This window comes from Alexandromys fortis, unplaced genomic scaffold (genome assembly GCF_014885135.2).
Source record: "Alexandromys fortis isolate MF-2015 unplaced genomic scaffold, M_Fortis_MF-2015_v1.1 scaffold_3, whole genome shotgun sequence".
In the NCBI taxonomy this organism is placed as follows: domain Eukaryota; kingdom Metazoa; phylum Chordata; class Mammalia; order Rodentia; family Cricetidae; genus Alexandromys; species Alexandromys fortis.
Genome location: NW_026067909.1, coordinates 1,493,731 through 1,513,127, shown reverse-complemented (window position 1 = coordinate 1,513,127; position 19,397 = coordinate 1,493,731). Strand labels below are relative to the sequence as shown.

Sequence of the window (19,397 nt, the reverse complement as noted above, 5' to 3'; positions counted from 1 at the left end):
ACAGTCCTTCTCTGTCCCAACTGTCCAGCTAAACTTGCAGTAAGTCTTTTCTCTGTCTCTCTAGCTCCTGAGACTCTTGGCGTTTATAGCCCTGGGCAGTCCTGTGTCCTTTGCCCAGGCTGCAGTCCCTTCAGGCCACCTGTCTCATGGTTTAGCAGAGTCAATGAGAGTCTGGGAAGAAGGAACTTTATGTCTAGCCTTGGTTTGCCTTCCTTTGGCTCTGGGACACACCCTTTTGGGCGGAATTGTTTATCCCTTCACCTGGTGGTTAGGCGACGTTTGGGTGACATTCAGTCCAGGTGTTTCTCAGTGACCTTTGAGAGAAGTGACCCCTGTAAGCCAGGTGTGGTCATGGTGTCTCCTATCTAATTCCATCCCTTGGGAAGCTGAGGCAGGAGGTTTGCCACAGGCTCAAGGCCCTAGAGTTCAGGGTAGCATCCTGCCTGGAAGAGGTAGCAGAGCGGTGCTGGGGAGGGAGCTCATTTCACAGTCCTTGCTACCTGAAGTGTGCATCACCTAGGATGGAGCAGTCTTTTGAAACATAGTCCATTTTGCTACACCATAAGTCTCTTGAGGCAGGTCCAGTGTCAGATTGGCCCGAGTTTTCACTGTGTCATAGAGCCGTGTTGCCTGCCCTGGGCCAGGGTGATCCTTCATACAGGATGCTGTGTGGATGTCATGTTCCAAAAAAGGACGCTGAGTGAGTGATCTGCCTGGCGGTGGGTGTCAGTGGGGACATGTAGATGCCTACTGCGCGCCATTTCCAGCACTGTCTAGTGTTTCTCGTTCCACTGACTGCCTGACTCCAGCTGTCATATTTGCCAGTAGTGCTCATACACAGATTTTCAGAGTTAGACAGGTAACTCCCGACAGCACATGTTTCTGATCTTTGCTTTTGTATTGTAAATCTGAGGACAGGAACTTTGCCAGATTGATCTTTGTGTCTCCTAAAATTCCCAGCATAGCTCCTGATTCTATAGGAGAGAAACATTAATTTATTCTTATGATTTTACTGAAATTGTAGTTCAAGTTAAGATTGAGCAGCATCCCACAGTTGGACCAGCCCATGGATTCATGCGTTAGAACAGAGTTGAATGGCCTTTTTATTTATTTATTTTTAATTTTTTATTGTTTGGTTTGTTTTGTTTTTTTTTGAGACAGGGTTTCTCTGTGTAACCCTGGCTGTCCTTAGAATTTGCTCTGTAAACCAGACTGGCCTCGAACTCACAGAGATCCTCCTGCCTCTGCCTCCGGAGTGAGTGTGCCACCACCTCCCAGCTCTAAGTGTTACCCTTGTTCATTTCAAATGCTTCATATATCTCAGTTTCAGCAAGAAATGAAATGACTGTGAAGAAAGTTTCTGTGGTTGGCCCCTGGTGTCAATGCTGATATTGTTGGATATTTTGGTGGAAGGCGTCAGTAAAAGATTCTGTATCTTTTATGAGCAGACGTTTTGATGATGGAATTCAGATGAGCTAAATTATCGGTATCCCAGCCCCCACCTTGACCTTGACCATCTGAAGTGGCCAAGATTCAGTGTTTTTTGTAGTCTTCCACCATATGCTGACTTACACTGCACCCCTGACTCTGCCCCCGACCAGGGCAGGACTCAGGACAAGCCACCATCCTGAGATGTTGGGAGGAAAGCTGGATCAGGAACCCCAGGAATGAATCTGGACCCAAGGACATGTTCTGCTTCCAGTTCAGCATGTTGGGCCTCATTCCTCTGGGCCTCAGTTTCCGTCTGTAAAGTAAGGTTGAACTGACTGATTTATGAGAGCCTTTCTGGTGCCAAAGTACTACAAAGCAAACAGGCTGTTGGTAGAGGAACATAGGGTGTTGGGAAGGTCTCTCAGATCCTGTTTTCTCTTTGTATTTATGCACCAGAAAATGACAGATGGCGAGACCTGGACAGAAAATGCCCTCTTCAGATTGACCAGCCAAGCGCCAGCATCTGGGAGTGTCTGCCTGAAAAGTGTCAGGATGGCTCCCTCTGGCACCAGGAGGCGGTGACTGCCTGTGCAGTGACCAGCTTAATCAAAGACCTCAGCATCAGTGACCACAACGGGAACCCCTCAGCTCCCCCCAGCAAACGCCAGTGCCGGTCACTATCCTTCTCTGATGAGATGTCCAGCTGCCGGACGTCATGGCGGCCCTTGGGGTCCAAAGTCTGGACTCCTGTGGAGAAGAGACGCTGTTACAGTGGGGGCAGCGTCCAGCGCTACTCCAACGGTGTCAGCCCCATGCAGCGGAGCTCCAGCTTCAGCCTCCCTGCTCGGGCCAATGGGCTCTCCTCACCCTGCCACCAGTCAAGCCTACACCAGCCCTTTGGGGGACAGCCCTGCCAAGGAGCACCAGGCTCAGCTCCCTGTGGACAGGTGGGCAATGCCTGGAGCCCCGACCCACACCCTGTGGGAGGGGGCCGGCTGGACCTGCAGCGGTCCCTCTCTTGCTCACACGAGCAGTTCTCCTTCCCAGAATACTGTCCCCCCTCAGCCAACAGCACACCTGCCTCAACGCCAGAGCTGGCAAGACGCTCCAGCGGACTTGCCCGCAGCCGCTCCCAGCCGTGCGTCCTTAACGACAAGAAGATTGGTGTGAAACGGCGGCGTCCTGACGAAGTGCAGGAGCAAAGGCCTTCTCTAGACCTTGCCAAAATGGCACAGGTAAGTGTCCCACTGGCCTAGAAGAGTCTCCAGAAGCAACTCGCTGTTCTCTGGGACTTCTAGTCCCGGTCTAGCCAGTTAAGTGCACATTGATACTTTTAGAAATGTTTGGGACTCAGTTTCCTTGTTTTAAAAGTACTATTCAAAAAAAAAATCTTTTTCAAGTTCTTTTTCTTAAGTACCTGGTTCTCTCCACTTAAAATGAGGCGTGCTCTTATCTTGTTAAAACTCATTGCCAGTGGAACAGGAGCAGACAGATGGTGAGAGGCAGGCATTGGCTGGGAGTCCAGTGTGACCAAACACTAATTAATCCTCTTCTGGCCCTTTGCTGGTACCTCTTGTCCTGGAGCCCACACACCAGTGTTCAGTATCGCCCAGATTATGCTGATCCCTAGATCAGGGCCATGAGTTAATGACTTTAGGAAAGGATCAGTCCCTTTGATTAAACCGTCAAATCTTTAGACTACCTAGAAATTGCCATCAGTACCCTCTGTGCCACCTCTGCAGCTGTCCTTGGTACAGGAGGAGCCTCTCCCATGTGCTCCTGTTCCCTTCTTTGTCCTCTTTGTCTTGCCAGCACTTCTCCTGGGTATCGATCTGAATGAGATGGTCTTGGTGTTAGACAGCACCATCAGGATAGGGTCAGAGGCTAAGTGAGGGCTGGCTGCATTGATTGGTTCTTACTATAGAGGTCTTAGGATATGATGAAGACAGTGAGACCTATGGTGTGACATTGGTCCTTGTGACCGTTAACTCTAGGATGGATGACTGTGGTGGGCAAAACATGGTCCTGTCGGCTCCGTGCCCATCCAGGAGGCCTCTTGCTCAGTGCTGTAATGTATTCACTTTTGGTGTTCTGTATAAAAACATTGGTTACTGCTTGGTTTGAGGAAATGGCGATCTATTTGCTAGTGGGGGAGTGGGCTCAGCAGGGTTGGCCACGTTCTTCAGACCATGGGCAGATCCAGAGCAGGCAGGCTCATGGTGACTGTTCTGCACCAGACAGGTTTAGGCAGTAAGCAGTCTTCGGTTCTCCACACTGGTCCCTGCCCCGTGGAACCGCCTACTTTCAAGAAAGACATAGTTTCTATTCATAGAGTCACTTTCTGTTTCTTTCATTCTCCAAGCCTGTCAGTCCCCCACTGAAGACAAGGTACAGGTATCTATCTGGGTGGCCTCAAAGTTCACAGTTTGAGCCACCTTTCCAGATTAGCCCAGACCCCGCACAGGACAACTGGGGACAAGTTAGTGATATGCTTGTGCCACTCCTGTGCCCATGGATTGACTCGGGACAGAGCTCCTGCCTCCTCCCATGTCCAGCTTCCATGACTTCCATCTTGGTTCCAACAGAGGCCCTTCCTCCTGGCAGATCTTCCTGGCTTACTCACTGGACAGTAACTGAACGTGTGTGTTGGTTACTGAGAGGAAGTTTCCATCTCCAGATAGACTGAAGTAGGTTAAAGGAGGACAGCATTCAGGGACTTCTGCAGGAAACAGAGCCCTGGGTTCTGGGTACTCACACAGCCTCAGTTAACTTTGCTAGGCCAAGTTGTATTGGTGAATAAGCTAGCGAGGTAATAAAACCAGCTTACACGTGCTACTAGATTTCACTGGCCCACAAGCTGCATCACCGAAGACATTTTCTGGTCTCCCATGTTTAGAAACTGTTTAAAAATATATTGCTCAGTGGGGCTGTGCCCGTGTGTATGGATTGCCTCATCAGTTCCAGGCAGGCCTTTAATATCCAGGAAGGTTCACTGGAGCCTAAGAAGGCCACCCTGGTTCAGCCGGTCCACCTTGGGTGGCTCCTTGGCCATGAGCGTCCCAGTGGTGGGACAAGGCACAGGAAAAGGAGAGAGTCCCTTGGGAAGAATGTGCATCCTATATCGCCAGAGGTCAGGCCCTGAGGATGGAGTTCCACCAAGCTTCTCTCTCTGGCCAGCCGTCTTTCCGTGGGGCTCTGTGGTTCTGCCTGCTTTGGCTCCCATGCAGTAGTATATGGTCTCAGGAGGTGGCCCTTACTTGCCAAGGGGCCTGATAATCAGGCCTGAGACCATCCTCATGTGTTTGTAAAGAGTTCCGGATTAGGGGCCCAGAGAGATGGCTCAGTGGTTAAGTGCATTTGCTGTTCTTGCAGAGGACACAGGTTTGGCTCTGTACCCACATACTCAAAACTGCCCATAAGTTCAGTACATACATACATACATACATACATACATACATACATACATACATACAGGCAAAACACTCCAACACATCTTTAAAAGGAGTCCTGGACTCAGCTAGGACATTGTAGGGTCCTGAGCCTGGGTTCCAATCAGGAAGGTCTGTGGTTGATGGAGAGACCCACACACGTGGCCAGTGTATGGTTGAGGTGGAATGGTAGCCTTCTCGCTGTGGCTTCCCTGGACGTTTTCAGCTGAGAAGAGTACAAAGTCTGTGCGTGGGTGGAGGAAGAACGTTAGGTGATTTTCTGTTTCTGTAGGACAGGCGTGGCCCCAGGATTGATGCAGTCCTCTCTTTCCTGAGCTGCCTCCCAGTCTCCTTCATAGGTCTTTGATCTTGGTTGGTATATTCGCTCTACTTGTGTGTTCCTCTAAAGGAACATCTTTAAAGGCACGTGGTGTCTGGGACCAGGTGTCTGAACACTTTAGATAAAAAGGTACAAAGTATCTTTTTGGTTAGACCTTTGGAGCAGCTGGTGTCCTAATAAACCAAGTCCCTCCAGGGGCCCCCTGGGGCCTAGAGTAGACCCTGAGGGTGTGGGCTTGTGGGCTTCCTATGGCTTTTATGCAGCTGGTGGGAGTCAGTGCTCTGTAATCTGCCAGGAGAAAAGAAACCGGGTCAGGATGAGCTCTGAGAGTCAGACAGCAGGAGAGGGCAGAGAGCCCTGAGGTCGATGCTCTGAGGCCCAGTCTTCCTTGCCCTGGATTTGGCAGGAGCATGTGCCATGGGCACACTCTCTGGTAGAAGTCAGTGTTACATCTCCTGAGAGGACTGAGATTTTGCTGGTTCCTAGACCTGCAGACCCTTTCTGGATAGAGTAGTTACTTCTGTATCCATATGTAGGAGGGGCATTGTCAAATCAAAAGGCCTCCAGGAAAAGGGTTATGACATGCTGGAGCCCTTGGCAGTTTGCTTAACATTACTATGTAAGCAGGTCCACAACCAACACAGGGCTGTGGGGGGAGTTAGGCAAATAACCAGTTTGTATATAATGTGTGTGTGTGTTCTGTGTAATCTGGAGAATGCTCTAGGATAGCCATGTTTTTGGTTTTAAATGAGTGAATTTAATAGTACATAGCAAATCAAAGTAAAAGGACAAATAGCTAGTAGCAGATAGACGGAAGCAGCGGATAGCAAAACATTAAGTCAGGGAGGCAGCAAGCTGGAGTTTCTGATCTCTCTGCATGAGCTTCCAACTTCCCATTCCCAATGCAGGCACCTTTGTATCATGGGATGAGGGATGGTAACCCCTTTTGGAAATGGTTTACCTTCCTCTCCCCCCACCCCCCAAACCGTGTTGCTGGGAACCAAACCCGGGTCTTTGTGCATGCTGGGCAAGTACTCTTGCTCTGAGCTACATCCTCAGAGCTGACGGTTCTAAAGGACATAATGTTTTTACTTTTGTATCATTTTCCTCTTCTTTTCCCTGACACTGAGTTGGGGCCAGGGAGACCGTCCACCCATAGGCCATCTTGTAGAACACACTTTGAGATACACTCTCTGAAGTGTGTGTGTGTGTGGGGGGTAACCACATTTCCCAGGTAGCTTTTCAGTGAGCTCAGACAGCAACTGCAGGTCTACCAGCGCAATGTATCTTAGAGTGTTCATGAATGCGTGTGCCTATGTCTCTGTGTCCTTCAGTGTGTTTTTGTATGATCTAGAGATTTGTGTCTCTAGCCATATGTGCGTGCACACAGCAGCCGTGTTACCCAGCGTACTGTCTCGCACACAAAGAGTGCTGACATGCACAGTTCACTATTGCGCTTGGCAGGGCCAGGGAAGAAGTGTGAGCAACAGCAAGGGCAGATAGATACACACGTGCTGAGTGTTCCCAGAGGTACAGTCTGTCTTCTATTATAGACGCTGGTTTTCTGCCTCCTGCTGTCCTAGTCTAGCCGCTTTCTGTCTCAGCCATTTTCCGTTCCGTGTGTGTTCATCCTCTTGCCCCATTCTTTGCTCTTGTAAACGGCAAGGAGGCAGTTGCTGGCTGTCGGTGTGCCTGTTCAACTCCCTGTTGCGAGCCGAGGGTGATGAAATGGTGACAGAATAGGATTCATCCGCCTCCCCTGGAAGTTGGCCATATGTGAGCATTCTCTCCCCATGCCCGGCAAGCACTCTTGGAACCGAGGCTGAATATCCTTGGAGTCCACAGCCACCCCATCTCCTGCCACATCCCTGGGGCACAGCTGTCTTAGCAGCAGCAATGGCCCTTGTCCCTCTTAGCAGTGAAGGTGAAATACAGTAAAAAAAAAAAAAAAAAAAAAAAAAAAAGCTTTCCGATTGTCTTTGCTCACAACTTCTTAAAATCCCAGTGTTAGGATTGTGGCCAGGGATGCCAGATGAGACCGCAGGTGACACCGCCATCTGAATCTGGGAGGGGCTGATCGCAGGAAGGAGTACTCTTAGTTATGGTCTCTACTCTGTGATGTGAGCCGTTCAAAGGCCGCATGGGGGTCCATGTGGTCCAGTCCTGTCTGGGTCTGTCTGGTCCTCTGGATCTCCCATGCTTTCCTCCTCAAGTGGTCTGAGGTTCCTGTTGCCTGTGGTGTTCCGTGCAGCCGAGCCTCCTGTTTCCATAGTGCCAGTGTATAGCAACTGAGGGCAGGACTGAGCTGAGCATGAGAACTGCTTAGCAGCAGGACTTGCCCTGGCACTGATAGTTACTGCTTCATTTGAAACCCGGCCTGACCACCAGACATTGCCTGTCTCCCAGCAAGTACTGAGTTACGCACGACCATTTAGACATGGATCATGTGTATGAGCAAAGACTTCAGAAAAGCAACAATTAATAAGATTGCTCATGAATGCTATGCCCCTGGGTGCTGTGTTTTTACCTCCAGGCTGGTCAGTTTGAAAGAGAAAACAAATTATATTTTTCAACAGAGCTTCAAACAGAAGCAAGACATTCACAGGGAGGGCTCAGGATGCCGAAACAGAGGTTTGATTGATTGCAGCTGCCCACACGCTGCATCCTCAAGCTCCCCGAGGAGGCCCCAGAACAGGCAGCAACTGTTGTGTTAGCAGATGTTTGAGAAACTCCTGAAAGCTGGCTGGGGTGCTGTGGGGCAGGAAAGAGCACGAGTTAGAAACAAGCATGCTGGCATATGTTAGGGGAGCTGGGGTCCTGCCCATGAGTTCAGAGGGCCTAGTGGAGCGGGGCCCACAGGACTGTGCCGCCTGAGGAGCTGCTGCTGCAGACAGCAGGGATTGTAACAGATGCTCAGTGATGACTCCTGGCTCTTGGCTGGGCAGAGTCACCCTTGGATGATGCTCCCTCCAGCCAGCCTCCTCTCTGCTTTGTGTACCGGTAGAGCTGCCGTTAACAGGGGCAGGCTCTTCTAGTCAGCATGTGGAGTGGCTCTTTGTGCTGCTGGATGTGTGACATTAGGCAGCCTTGGCATTTGTGGGCCAGCCTGTCATTTGCTCGGCCAGATCCCTGGCTGTAGGCCTAGCTGGCCTAAGTCCTTGTGGCCTTCCCTTGTCTACTCTTTCAGTGTCCTCTGCCTCACCTGTGGCTTGCCTACTCCTTGGTCCCCCATCGGCCTTGCTGCTTAGATGGGAAGCTGTACTGATGGTAGGGAGAGGAATTTAGGGTTGGAACATCTGCAGCACAGAGTGCAGGCTGGGGTGGAGCTCTGGGTTGTATTGAAATGAAGGAAGTGCCGAATCAAAGTGAAGACAAAGCCTACCCTGCCGTTGCTGGTCTGAGCTGTGGTCTGAGCTGTGCACCCTGGGCATCCACTGGACCCTCTATGTCTGTGAGATGGAATTAGCAATTGCTTTTTCTCAGGAGAGCAGAGGGAGGCCATGTACTTGTGGGTCCAGCATGTAGTTTCCAACAACACAGTTTCATAGGAAAGAGAGCCGAAGGACCGTGAAATGGCTTAGTGGTTAAGAGTGCATGCTTACAGATCACAGCACCCATGGAAAGAACAGAGTGCGGTCTTGTGCACACCTGTAACTCCAGCTGGGTGGGGGAGGGGCAGAGACTGCCAGCCTAGCTGAAAAATAGGAGGTGGAGGCCTGGAGAGATGGCCCAGTGGTTGAGAACACGTGTTCTTGTAGAGGACCTGGGTTTGATTCCCAGCACCCACATGGCGGCTCACAGTTGTCGATGACTCAAGTTCCAAGGGATCCCATGCCCTCTTCTGACCTCCGTGGGCACCAGGCATGCATGCGGTACCCAGACATTCATGTGAGCAAAACACTCATACATGTAAACCAATCAGTCAAAAAAGAAATAAAAATGAAACGGAAAGTCACAGAGGGCACTCAGTGCCTTCCTCTGGCCTGCACACACCCAGCTGTGTGCATTTTTAAACATACATGTATTGCTAATACACATGAATATATGCAAATTCTAAGAAAAAGAAATTCCAGAAAGAAGCTGCTGCAGTTGAGGAGCCTGCACTTTTCTCCTGTGCCCATGGATCAGCTCCCCTGGTGGAGCTACTTTGCAACTCTGGTCAGCCTGCTGGGTATGTGTTGCTGGTAGGCCAAGCCCTGCCAACTGTGGAACAGACTGTGTTTGGAATACCTGTCCCATGGCTTTCTTTTCTCTCAGAGATAGGTGTGTGTCCACAGTACCATAGCACCTTGGAGGGGGAAGTCCGTGTTTCAGGAAAAGCCTCCTCAGACACTTGAATTCCTCCTTGTTCCCAGGCTCGGTCTTTAGGTTGCATAAGCCGTCTACTCTCAGTCACTCAGATCAGGGCCCAAATGTTGACATAATAGCTTTGATCTCCTGGGGAAGAGAAAAAAAAATAGGAGTTCTCCTGGGACTATGCCAGAGAGGCAGCTTCACATGCCACTTGGTGATTTTCCATGCCTCACTTGAGAGGCAGTGGTGCTCTGGGGGCTCCAGGACTCTTGGGAGTGGGTGCCTCTTCTTCTCTGGGACAGTTCGCCAGATGCGAGCTCCTGGAGCTTCCTGATCAAACCCTGAGCACCTTTGGCTCACCAGGCCTGCATGGTGCTGGCACAGAGTCCTGTGAGCCTCTTCTTCTAGGGGCCACAGTCTATGGGCAGAAGGAAAACAGCCTTTCCTGCTGAGGGCTCAGCACTCCCCAGGGCAGCTCCAGGCTGGCCAGAGGAGGCCACAGAAAAGACCTGTGAGCTGTTGTTACTATCACATGACTAGTTTACCAAGAGGCCTGAGAGGAGGCTGTAGAGAATCTCTGTTGTTCCTAGGCTGTGTATGAGCTGAAGCACTGAGGCTACAGAGGCAGGAGGTAGGCAGGACCTGTTTCCTGCTGGAGTCCTTTTTCTGGGGCAGCCAGGTCTTCATTCTGGGCAATATATGCCACCATTCCATACCTTAGTATCCCTGTCTAGGAGGTAGGGTAGTACTAGGGAGGTGGGGACAGGCAGATCCCTGGTCCCACTGGCAAATGCAGTGAGCCTCAGTCTCAAAAACCAGAGTAGATGATCTGGGAGTGGTGGCATACACCTTTAATCCCAACACTCAGGGGGCAGATTCGAACTTGGATCTCTCAGTTTGAGGCCAGCCTGATCTACTTGGTGAGTTTTAGGACAGCCAGGGCTATGTTGAGAAGGTCTCTCTCACACACACACACACACACAGTAGATGGCTCTCTGGCTTCCACATACATGCACACATGCTTGCATACCCACATACATACAAGATGTTTGACTTTTATTCTGCACACAGGGTGGAAGTATTCAAGGGTTTGAAATCCTGGGGCAACAGAAACCCTGAAAATGCCTCTAGACTATGATGAGCTGAGGGGCCTGGGGAAGTCAGGGGACAGTCAAGGTGCTGTTGGCAAGCTTGATTGCGGACTAGAACAGGTGGGCAGTGAACATGCTGATTGTGTTAAGGGCTCCAGAAGCATGCTCAAGTGGGGACTATAGGACCCACCAAAGTGCAGTTATTGCTCTTGGCCTCCAACTTCTCAGCTGTAGCCTGTACTTGGCAGAATCAGCCACCCTAACTTTCACCCAACATTCATAACTTTGATTAGAATATTCTGTTTAGAGTTTCCTGATAAGTCCCTGTGATCCAATTTGCACACTTACTTTGACTGTCTCTTCTTTCCTTGTGTGTATACAGTGGTGTGTGAATGCAGCTACATAGTGGTCAAAAGACCTCAGCAGGTGTTGGTCCTTGCCTCCGACCTTGTTTGAGACCAGATCGCTGTTGTCTTCCCACTGTGTATGCCAGGCCCTCTGGCCTGTGAGCTCCTAGACAGTTTCCTGTCCTATCTCCCATCTTGCAAGAGCACTGGGCATGCAGAAACTCACACTACACATCTGTCTATCACATTGATTGTTTTTGGTCCTTGTGCTTGCAAGTGTTTCTACCCGCTGGGCCATCTCCCCAGCCCACATGTTTCTTCTTGCTTGTTCTTAATACAAATGAAGCCCGATGGTTCACCAAGCATCCGTAGAGCCACCTCCCTGCAGTCATTGCGTACCAGGGGTTTATCAGCCAGGCTGCCTTTTCCCTCTGGAGCCTCAGTCCTTCTGTTAAAGAGTGTTGTCCTTGTCCATGAGACTCATGCTAGTCCAAGCTCTAAGCTCAGGACTGGAGGAGGGCTGGGCTGGCATAGGGCCATGCAAGGGTTCTTCCATGGTTTTGAGTGCTTGTCGTGCTGGGTCTCACCTCAGCTGTGCATGTCTAGTCAGTTTACAACAGCTGGGGTAGCATCTCCTGGGGCGGGGGGATGGGGAGGTCTATGGTGGCCCTTCGAGTCTCCATATAAACCTGAGTAAACCTCAGTGGGCTTCAGGATTCAGGGAAAAGCATATTTGACAGACTCAGGAAGGAGTTTGGCCTTTTTCATCTAGCTCCTGATCCGTCATCAAGGACATCAGAACAATGCCTTCTGTAAAGGATCACCAGGCCCTGAGTAGCCTGGTGCCAGCAGGGCTGGGAGAGCCTCAGCAAGGACCAGCGAAGGAAGCAGAGGGATCCTTGAGACAGATATGAGATTGATGGCCGAGTCTGGCCCAGAGCTGAGCATGGCCGTGCCATTCCTGAGACCCACAGACTGCTGCTGTTCTGTGCAGGCTCGGGTGGTGGTGTGTCTTTTGGGATATGGTCCTCTGCCACCCCAAGCACTGCCTCAGCAGCCTCTCCCTGTTCATCTAGAATATTCTGTGGTGTCGGCCATCTGGATTAGTCTTCTTCTGTGCAGCCTCAGTGGAGAACTGAGGGAAATGAATGCTGCATAGACAACCAGCTCTCCGCTGCCGTTCCCTCTCCACAGGTTCCCTCAGCTGTCTTGTTGAGTGTGAGCTAATTGCTCTTTATGGCCACAGCCTCTACAGTGTCCCCCTTGACAGACTAGAACTCTCAGATAGTCCTCTTGGGTATGGGAAAGGGTGACTTTTTAAAAAATTCTTTTAGAAAACAAAAGAAATGCTCGGCCCTACCATATAAAACAACTCCCAGAAGAGAGGCTTCCTTCGTACACAGTAAACTGGCATCATCTCTAAAGGTCATCAGGCCCCTAGTCCCGCCCCGACACTGTGCATGGCCACACCATGCATCTGCCATTCATGGAGCAGGTGGCGAGGCAGCTGTCCTTGCCAGTTCTGTGTAGAGGAGTGTGGCATGCCTCTTGGATCAACCAGAGCATGTCCAGGACAAACCACCCATTTGGTGCAAGGAAGTCACTAAAAGTATGTGTAACTAGGTTTTGGAAGAACCAGTATCTCAGAGAAGCAACAGCAGGAAGCTGCTCTCTCCTGTCCTTCCGGAGACTTGGCAGCCTATAGTCTGAAGGCTCCACAGCTGGCCAGGCCTGGAGAGGGCAGGAGATGAATACTCTGGAAGAGGCGCATGCTGAAGCAGCTGTGGAGAGAGGAGCAGACTGCGCTGGTGGTGGACCAGCACAGGACACAGTCAGGAGAGGCCAGCTCTTCCTCCAGCCTCGGTTTGCCTGACGTTCTTCTGCTGACGTTGGGAGCTGTAGGCATCTGTTCTCTTCTTCCACCCTATGGCTTTCCAGGATCAAACTCCGCTCACCAGGTTTTATGCCAGATACCTTTTCCCCACTGAGCCTCCTCACTAGCCTTCAGCGGTTTTCGGCAGTGTTAGCGCTACCCTCCAGGGATGTTGGGCACCCAGCACATGAGAGGAACCTGGCAAGACCGGGCAAATGTTCTTGGACGTCATGGGGTCATTTTTGGAGCCCCGAGAAAGGTGGGTGTTGAAAGAGTGGGTCATGGCCCCGAAGAGCAGGTGGAGCCCCGAGCCATGTCACAGGCTTCCAGGAAGGGAGCAAAGGCCCTGGGCAAGCCTCTGTTTGATTTACTGGCATTGGGCAACTCTAGGAGTCCATTCTGAAGGGAGGTTCCATGTATTCAAGTTGTCCTCTTTCCAAAGTGAAGAGGTGGTTTCTTAGGCAAGTAAGATGTAAGCCGCATGGGATTCTTGGTGCCCAGATCTTTGTGGACCTAGGACTGGAGCTGCACCTGGAGACCATTGCAGCCTCTGGGTTTGACGCTGCTCCCCACACCCCGTCAGCTCATTTTAGCCTCATAATATTTCTGTGAACTGTTTATTGGAAGATGTGCTGGGCCCCAGAGGTGTTCAACACTTAGCTCAAGAGACCTTGGAGACTTGGCCCAGAGACTCCCAGATTGGTAGGAGGAGGTGAATTCAAGGTCTTTACAGCAGACTTGGCCCAGGTAATTCTGGTTTCTACATAATCCCTAGGTGGGAGTAGAGGGAAATCTGGGGAGATGGAGGGTTCTGGTAGGCCCTCTGGAAGAGGATGAATCCTAGACTAGATTAAGATCATAGCCAACAATTGTAAATGCCTGAAAGTGGCCACGGAAACCTTCCAGCTCACACTGGGCAGGCTGTTCTCCCTCCAGCACCTAGCATTGCTCAGCCATTTGGTAGAAATTTGGAATTTGGCCTCAACCCCAAGCCTGCCACACCAGAATCTGTATTTGAACTTGATTATCTTAGCCTTTGAAAGGGTTTTAGATGTGGGCAGTCTCCTCTGTGGGAGGTTACTGTGTTTTATTTTTGGCCCTAGGCAGCCAAACTATGGGTTCTTGCACCTGGGCCTAGGACGTGGTCCCTGAGTCAGAGCCTAACCTAGTCAACCTTACTCTAGTGCTAACTCTGTCCTCTCTATGGTTTGGGTCACCTGCCTGATCAGCCTCCTGGCACGGTCCTTTCTTCCCAGGAAGGAGGAGGACATGGTTCATGTCGGGAACCTTTTACTGGAGTCCTGTACTTCATTTACCCTAGGCCCCACCCACTGAAAGTTTGATCAACATGCAAAATAACAAAGTGGCACCTCTTCCTCTCAGGACCTGGACAGGCACTTGTACATGTGTCCTGTACCCAGCAATGCCCTGTAGGGCGGGATGAGGCTGCAGAAGGAGGTTAGCTCGCTTAACCCTGCTTCCAAAGGAGGCGGCAACATCCATTGTTCTGGTGTCAGGCTAACCCAGCTCTGGTGTCAGGCTAGCCCAGAGTAGCAGCAGGGGAGAAGAAAGAGGGAGACCAGGGCTTGTGGACTGTGGTCTTTGGGGGCCATATTCACATGATATTCAGATACAAGGATAGGGGACAGGTCCAGATGTGAGTCTTGCAAATACCCAGTGATCCCTCCCATTTCTATGGGCATTCTTCACTTGGTCTTGCTTGTTAGTGGGGTCAGTGTCGGTGGCAGTGTTGGTGACATGGTAACCTAGCCGTGTCTGGAGATGCTCCCGAGCCGTGTGATAGGTGTGAATGCTCTGGGGGAGCTGTATGGATAACAGAGAAGTGTAAGTAGTTCACTGGATACTTACTTTGGGTGGATGGATGGATGAATGGATGGATGGATGAATGAATGAATGAATGAACGAATGAAGTGGGGCAAAGACCCAGTTTCTTGATGGACAGTCAGCTGCTGGATCAATGATACTCAACAACAAGGTTGGCCTATGCCACTCCTGGGCATAGGCAGCACAGGTGTTGTCCTTACAGCCCGAGAAAGCAGCTCCTTGCTGTTTACACAAGAAACTGTGACGTTCAGAATTGCGGCCCTAGTCACGAAGCCAGGAGTTGTTCCAAGGGTGTGCTTGTTGTACTCAATCACATGGCCCAGGCAGGGTTCAGGGTGCCAGGGTTCCTTAGGGCTGCAGAGAGGGCTCCCAGTGTGAATACATCCAAGTAGTCAGGCTCAAGATGGCAGCTGGGAGCTCTAAGGCGTCGTCCAGGGATCGCATTCTAGACTCTCCTACCCCAGTACTAGAGCCTTGTAGGCATTCGGAAGTGACAGTTGTCATCATTCTGGATGAAGTGAGGCAAAAATTGATTATTACTGAATCTGAGACTTAAGTCTGGAGCAGTAACAGAGTGGGCACTGAAGGTAGTCTTGCTGAAGCCCCCCAGCAAGCCTCCAGAAGGGGCAGGCATATGAGAGCGTAGGTAAGGTAGAAGAAATGAGAAATGAAGGCTCCTTCTGTCCCCCACCTAGGCCTTCCCAGTTGTCCCATCCTGGAAGCCTAGAGAGACCTGATAGCACAAGAGGGACCACGGGGACGTCCTCACACTCAGGAGCAGGCCCTCAGGGGCACTCACAGTGATGAGGTCCAGTGTCTTGGGCTCTGTAGGGGCTCTGCTAGCACACCTCCTTTTGATACTTTGAGAAGAGGGAACATTTTTTCCCTTTTTTCTCTCTCTCTCTTTTTTTTTTTTTTTTTTTGGAGACAGGGTTTCTCTGTGTAATATCCCTAACTGTCCTGGAACTAGCTCTTGTAGACCAGACTGACCTTGAACGTAGAGATCCATCTGCCTCTGCCTCCCAAGCACTGGCATTAAAGGCGTGTGTCACCACCGCCCAGCTTGAGAAGAGGGGGTATGCTGTGGGACTTTAAAAACATACCTTTCAGCTCAGCCTCTCCAGTTAGAGAGTCTGATGATGGGATGCAGGTTCTCTTTACACACAGTGGGACCCCTCGATGCACATGGCGTCTGTGGCTTTCTTGGCGAGGCTGGGGCTTCCAACAGGGGCCCCTCAACCTGCAGATCTTTAGTATGTACTATCTGGCCCCTGAGCTAGATAGCCCAGTGCCTCAGTTTCCCTATTCAGAAAGGAATTGGATTGCGTAGCAACTTCTCATCAAAAGCTGGTCCCTGAAAGGGCTTAGGACAATTATCTTGGTGGTCAGGAATGTGACAGTGACGTACATAAGGTGGCCCACCCCTTGATTGCCTGCAGATCTGCCTCGCCCTGAGCTGGCTCCCGCGAGGCCATTCTATGCTCCCAAAGTGGGAAATAAGAATGTGACTGGGGAAGGGACTATGAGGATGGGCACCTGGGCACCTTTCCGTGGGTGGATTGCCTATGCTGCCTCTCAGTGCCCAGAAGCACCATGTTCCCATACTAGCTGGAAGCTTTGGCTGGCCCGCTTGTCCAGTCCTGCCGAGCTCTTTCCAGGCCGCCCTTGAGTCTTTGCCATGCTTGAGAAAGTGTGGGCCAGAACAGGGAGTGTTCATTTCCTATGCTCTCCTTCCCTCCTTCCCTCGAAGAATTTTGATGGAGCTATGCCTCTCAATATGGTGGAACAAAACCCAGGCAGCCAGGGCGGCGCTGGGATTTTCATCGGTCAGACCAAGCTCTAGAAGATTCTCCCAGGCTGGGGACTTAGGAGTCTCCCTTCTGGCCTGATGTGTTCTCTGACCGAGGTGGACAACCAGCTCGGAAGTTGCTATAGTACATTAATTTGTAAGAAAAATAACTTGGCCCTGAAAGGTGGTTTTGTAGCAGCTTTGTAAAAAAAAAAAAAAAGGACGGGAATGATTGGCTCCAGCATTTAAAAGCCTCATGTGGCTGCGGTTTTATCCTGTGCCGTACCTCAAGCTCAGTGAGCAGAGGCCATCCCAGGGTTGAAACTGTAGCAGCCAGGCCAGGCCAGGCCAGGGGTGCTGTTCAGGGTCCAGAGCATCTCCAGGGACCCAGGAATAAAGTTGGAAAGTTTTCAGCGTAGACATCATGGATATTGGCACAGGCTTGGTTTGCGCTCGTGAATGATGAGGATATGTGGAATAATGCAAAGCTGGTCTTGGTAGCAGCCCCCCTCCCCATCCCTCCAGTTCCTTCTGTGGCCCCTCGGTGCAGCCATGTAGTGGGAGTGGGGTGGTAATCTGCTCAGACTTCTATGATGGGAGTGACGGGGATTGCAAAGGGAGTAAGCTTCCAAGGCTAGGGTGGTCCATGCATCCTATAAGCTCCCACTGTGTAGCAGACACTGGGGTTGGCGCACGCTTTAACCTCTGTTTCTCTCTGGGAAGGAGGTGCATAAACAGCTGAGACGGAACACATGCTAAACTAAGGCACCAAAAACATCCTAAGGGTCCTTGAGAAAGGACTAGGTAGTAACAATGGACTTGTAAGCCCTACAGAAGCACTCATATGGAGCACTGCTCTGAATACTGTATGCAATCTGGCCTGCCAATCCTTCTGTTAGCCCTAATGCAGGAATGGCTGTTGGTATAGGATGGGAGTACAGAGACTTGATGAAATGGCTGCTAGAAGCCAGGTGTTAGTCCTAGCTGGTGTGGGGTTTGAACTCAGGGCGTGTGGCTGAGAGTCTGTGCAGAGCCTGGGTAGCACAGCCACTGGGGATCCAGTGACTAGACAAGGCCTAGTAGGCAGAGTTGGGTAGCATATGTTAAACTGAGGAGGAAAGCTCAAAGTATGGCACCACCTTCCCAGGTTGCCAGGGTGAAAGACAGGCACCCGCCCATTCTCAGGAATGCAGTTAGTGTGTTACCAGGGTTGGGCACATGGCTGTGTGCAGGAGGCGGCATATGGCCTGGGACCCCTGCTGAGATGACTCATAGCTGCTTGGTGGCACAATGCACAGCATATTGGCCAACATTATCCCTAATCCTTATCACAGCACTGTTTTCTTTAGTTTGATGTCCGGCAAAAGCCTTCCCAGGCCCGCTGGCCACCTTTTCCTCACGTAGGGCTGTCTGCCGGATGAGGCTAGGGATGGACTAGGTTTTCACAGAAAGAGATGTCACCTGTTATGACCCACACTCTGCCCGAGTGCCGTTTGGTTCTGCAGTCTTAACATTTGAGGTTAGCCTGTTCTACACATCATGCTAGCTGTTTTCGGTGGCCAAGGAGAAAGAGGGCAGGTTGGAAGGAGCCTGTGGCTGCCAGGAGGCTGGGAACAGGCCAGGAGCAAGGTCGTTGGAACAGGTGGAGCTGCTATGGATGTGGGACTTTGGCAAGACACGGAATTTCCCTGAGCCTCTGCTTCCTCGCTGTAAAACGCTGGTGAAAACAAGTGGTCCATTCGTTGTGGATGCTAACAATCTGATCTACCAGCCCGAGCGATTTCAAGCTGAATGTGCTGGTGCGTGTGTACAGTCCCATGCCCCACAAGGCTAACGGGTTCAAGCCTAGCCAATACTCTGAGACCCTGTCTCAAGAGAAAAAGAGAAATAGCAATTTCTGGATTCGTCATTTATTGTTCTTCTTAGGTACAAAATACCTGTGTAAGAAGAGTAAAGTCCAGAAGGTTTTAGAAAGACCTTGTCTAAAGTACAGCGCATGTAATTCTTCCAGAGTCGGAGTGACCATGTTTCAGGGCTTGAGGTAGACCCTGCCATTCTTTTCCGAAACAACTGTGATATTGAATAGACTCCAGGTGCCCTCTTTAGCTTCAGGAGTCCATTGATTTCACAGAGTCAAGAACCAGTTTTAAATTGTCTACATATGCCATGGAGCAATGATGAGAGAGAAAAGTTTATTCCTCAGATTGGGAAAATGAAAGAACAACTGCTTAAACAAAGTACGGCGCTTGCACCCATTTCTTACCCTGCCATTAAGACACCGAGTTTTTTAAAATATAAAGATTTATTAATTTTGTTGTTGTTGTTTTGTTTGTCTGTTTTTTGAGACAGGGTTTCTCTGTGTAACAACCCTAACTGTCCTTTATAGACCACTTTATAGACCAGGCTAGACTCTTAACTCAGAGATCTGCCTGCCTCTGCCTCCTGAGTGCTAGGATTAAAGGCGTGCACCACCACGCCCAGCCCAAGATTTATTCATTCTTAGTGATATGGTACATGTGTGTATGAGATAGTGTGTACCACATGTGTGCAGGTGCCTGCAGAAGACAAAAGAGGTAATCACATCCAATGAAGCTGGCATTAAAAGTGGTTGTGAGCCACTTGATGGTGCTGGGAGCTGGACTTGGGTCCTCTGAAAAAGCAGCAAGTGTTCTTAACCACCAAGCCATCATCTCTCCATCCTCAAAGGCATGTTGTTTTATACATGTGCATGTGCACGTGTATACACACACACACAAACACACACACACAAATGTTTTTTTTCTTCTTGTCCTTGTGCAAAGAGTTGACTTTGTTTGGGCTCTTTAGGTCAAGCTCTGTGAATTCTTTGATGCTGATGTGCCCTTGTTTGTAGCCTTTCTTCTTCCTCTTTAACTGCACGCTGTACAACCCCATTGTAGGCCACACGTCATGTGTTCTTTAATCAGCGCCATTATCCATTG

At 50.5% G+C, this 19,397-nt stretch overlaps 1 protein-coding gene across 1 annotated transcript in view; it reads left to right on the top strand.

Moving 5' to 3' along the window:
- Positions 1–19,397, top strand: part of Fam53b (family with sequence similarity 53 member B) — a 65,792-nt gene that overhangs the window by 18,583 nt on the left and 27,812 nt on the right. Inside the window, exon 3 of the mRNA XM_050136671.1 lies at positions 1,888–2,666. Coding sequence (XP_049992628.1) covers positions 1,888–2,666 — 779 coding nt within the window. The remainder of the gene's footprint in view (positions 1–1,887; positions 2,667–19,397) is intronic.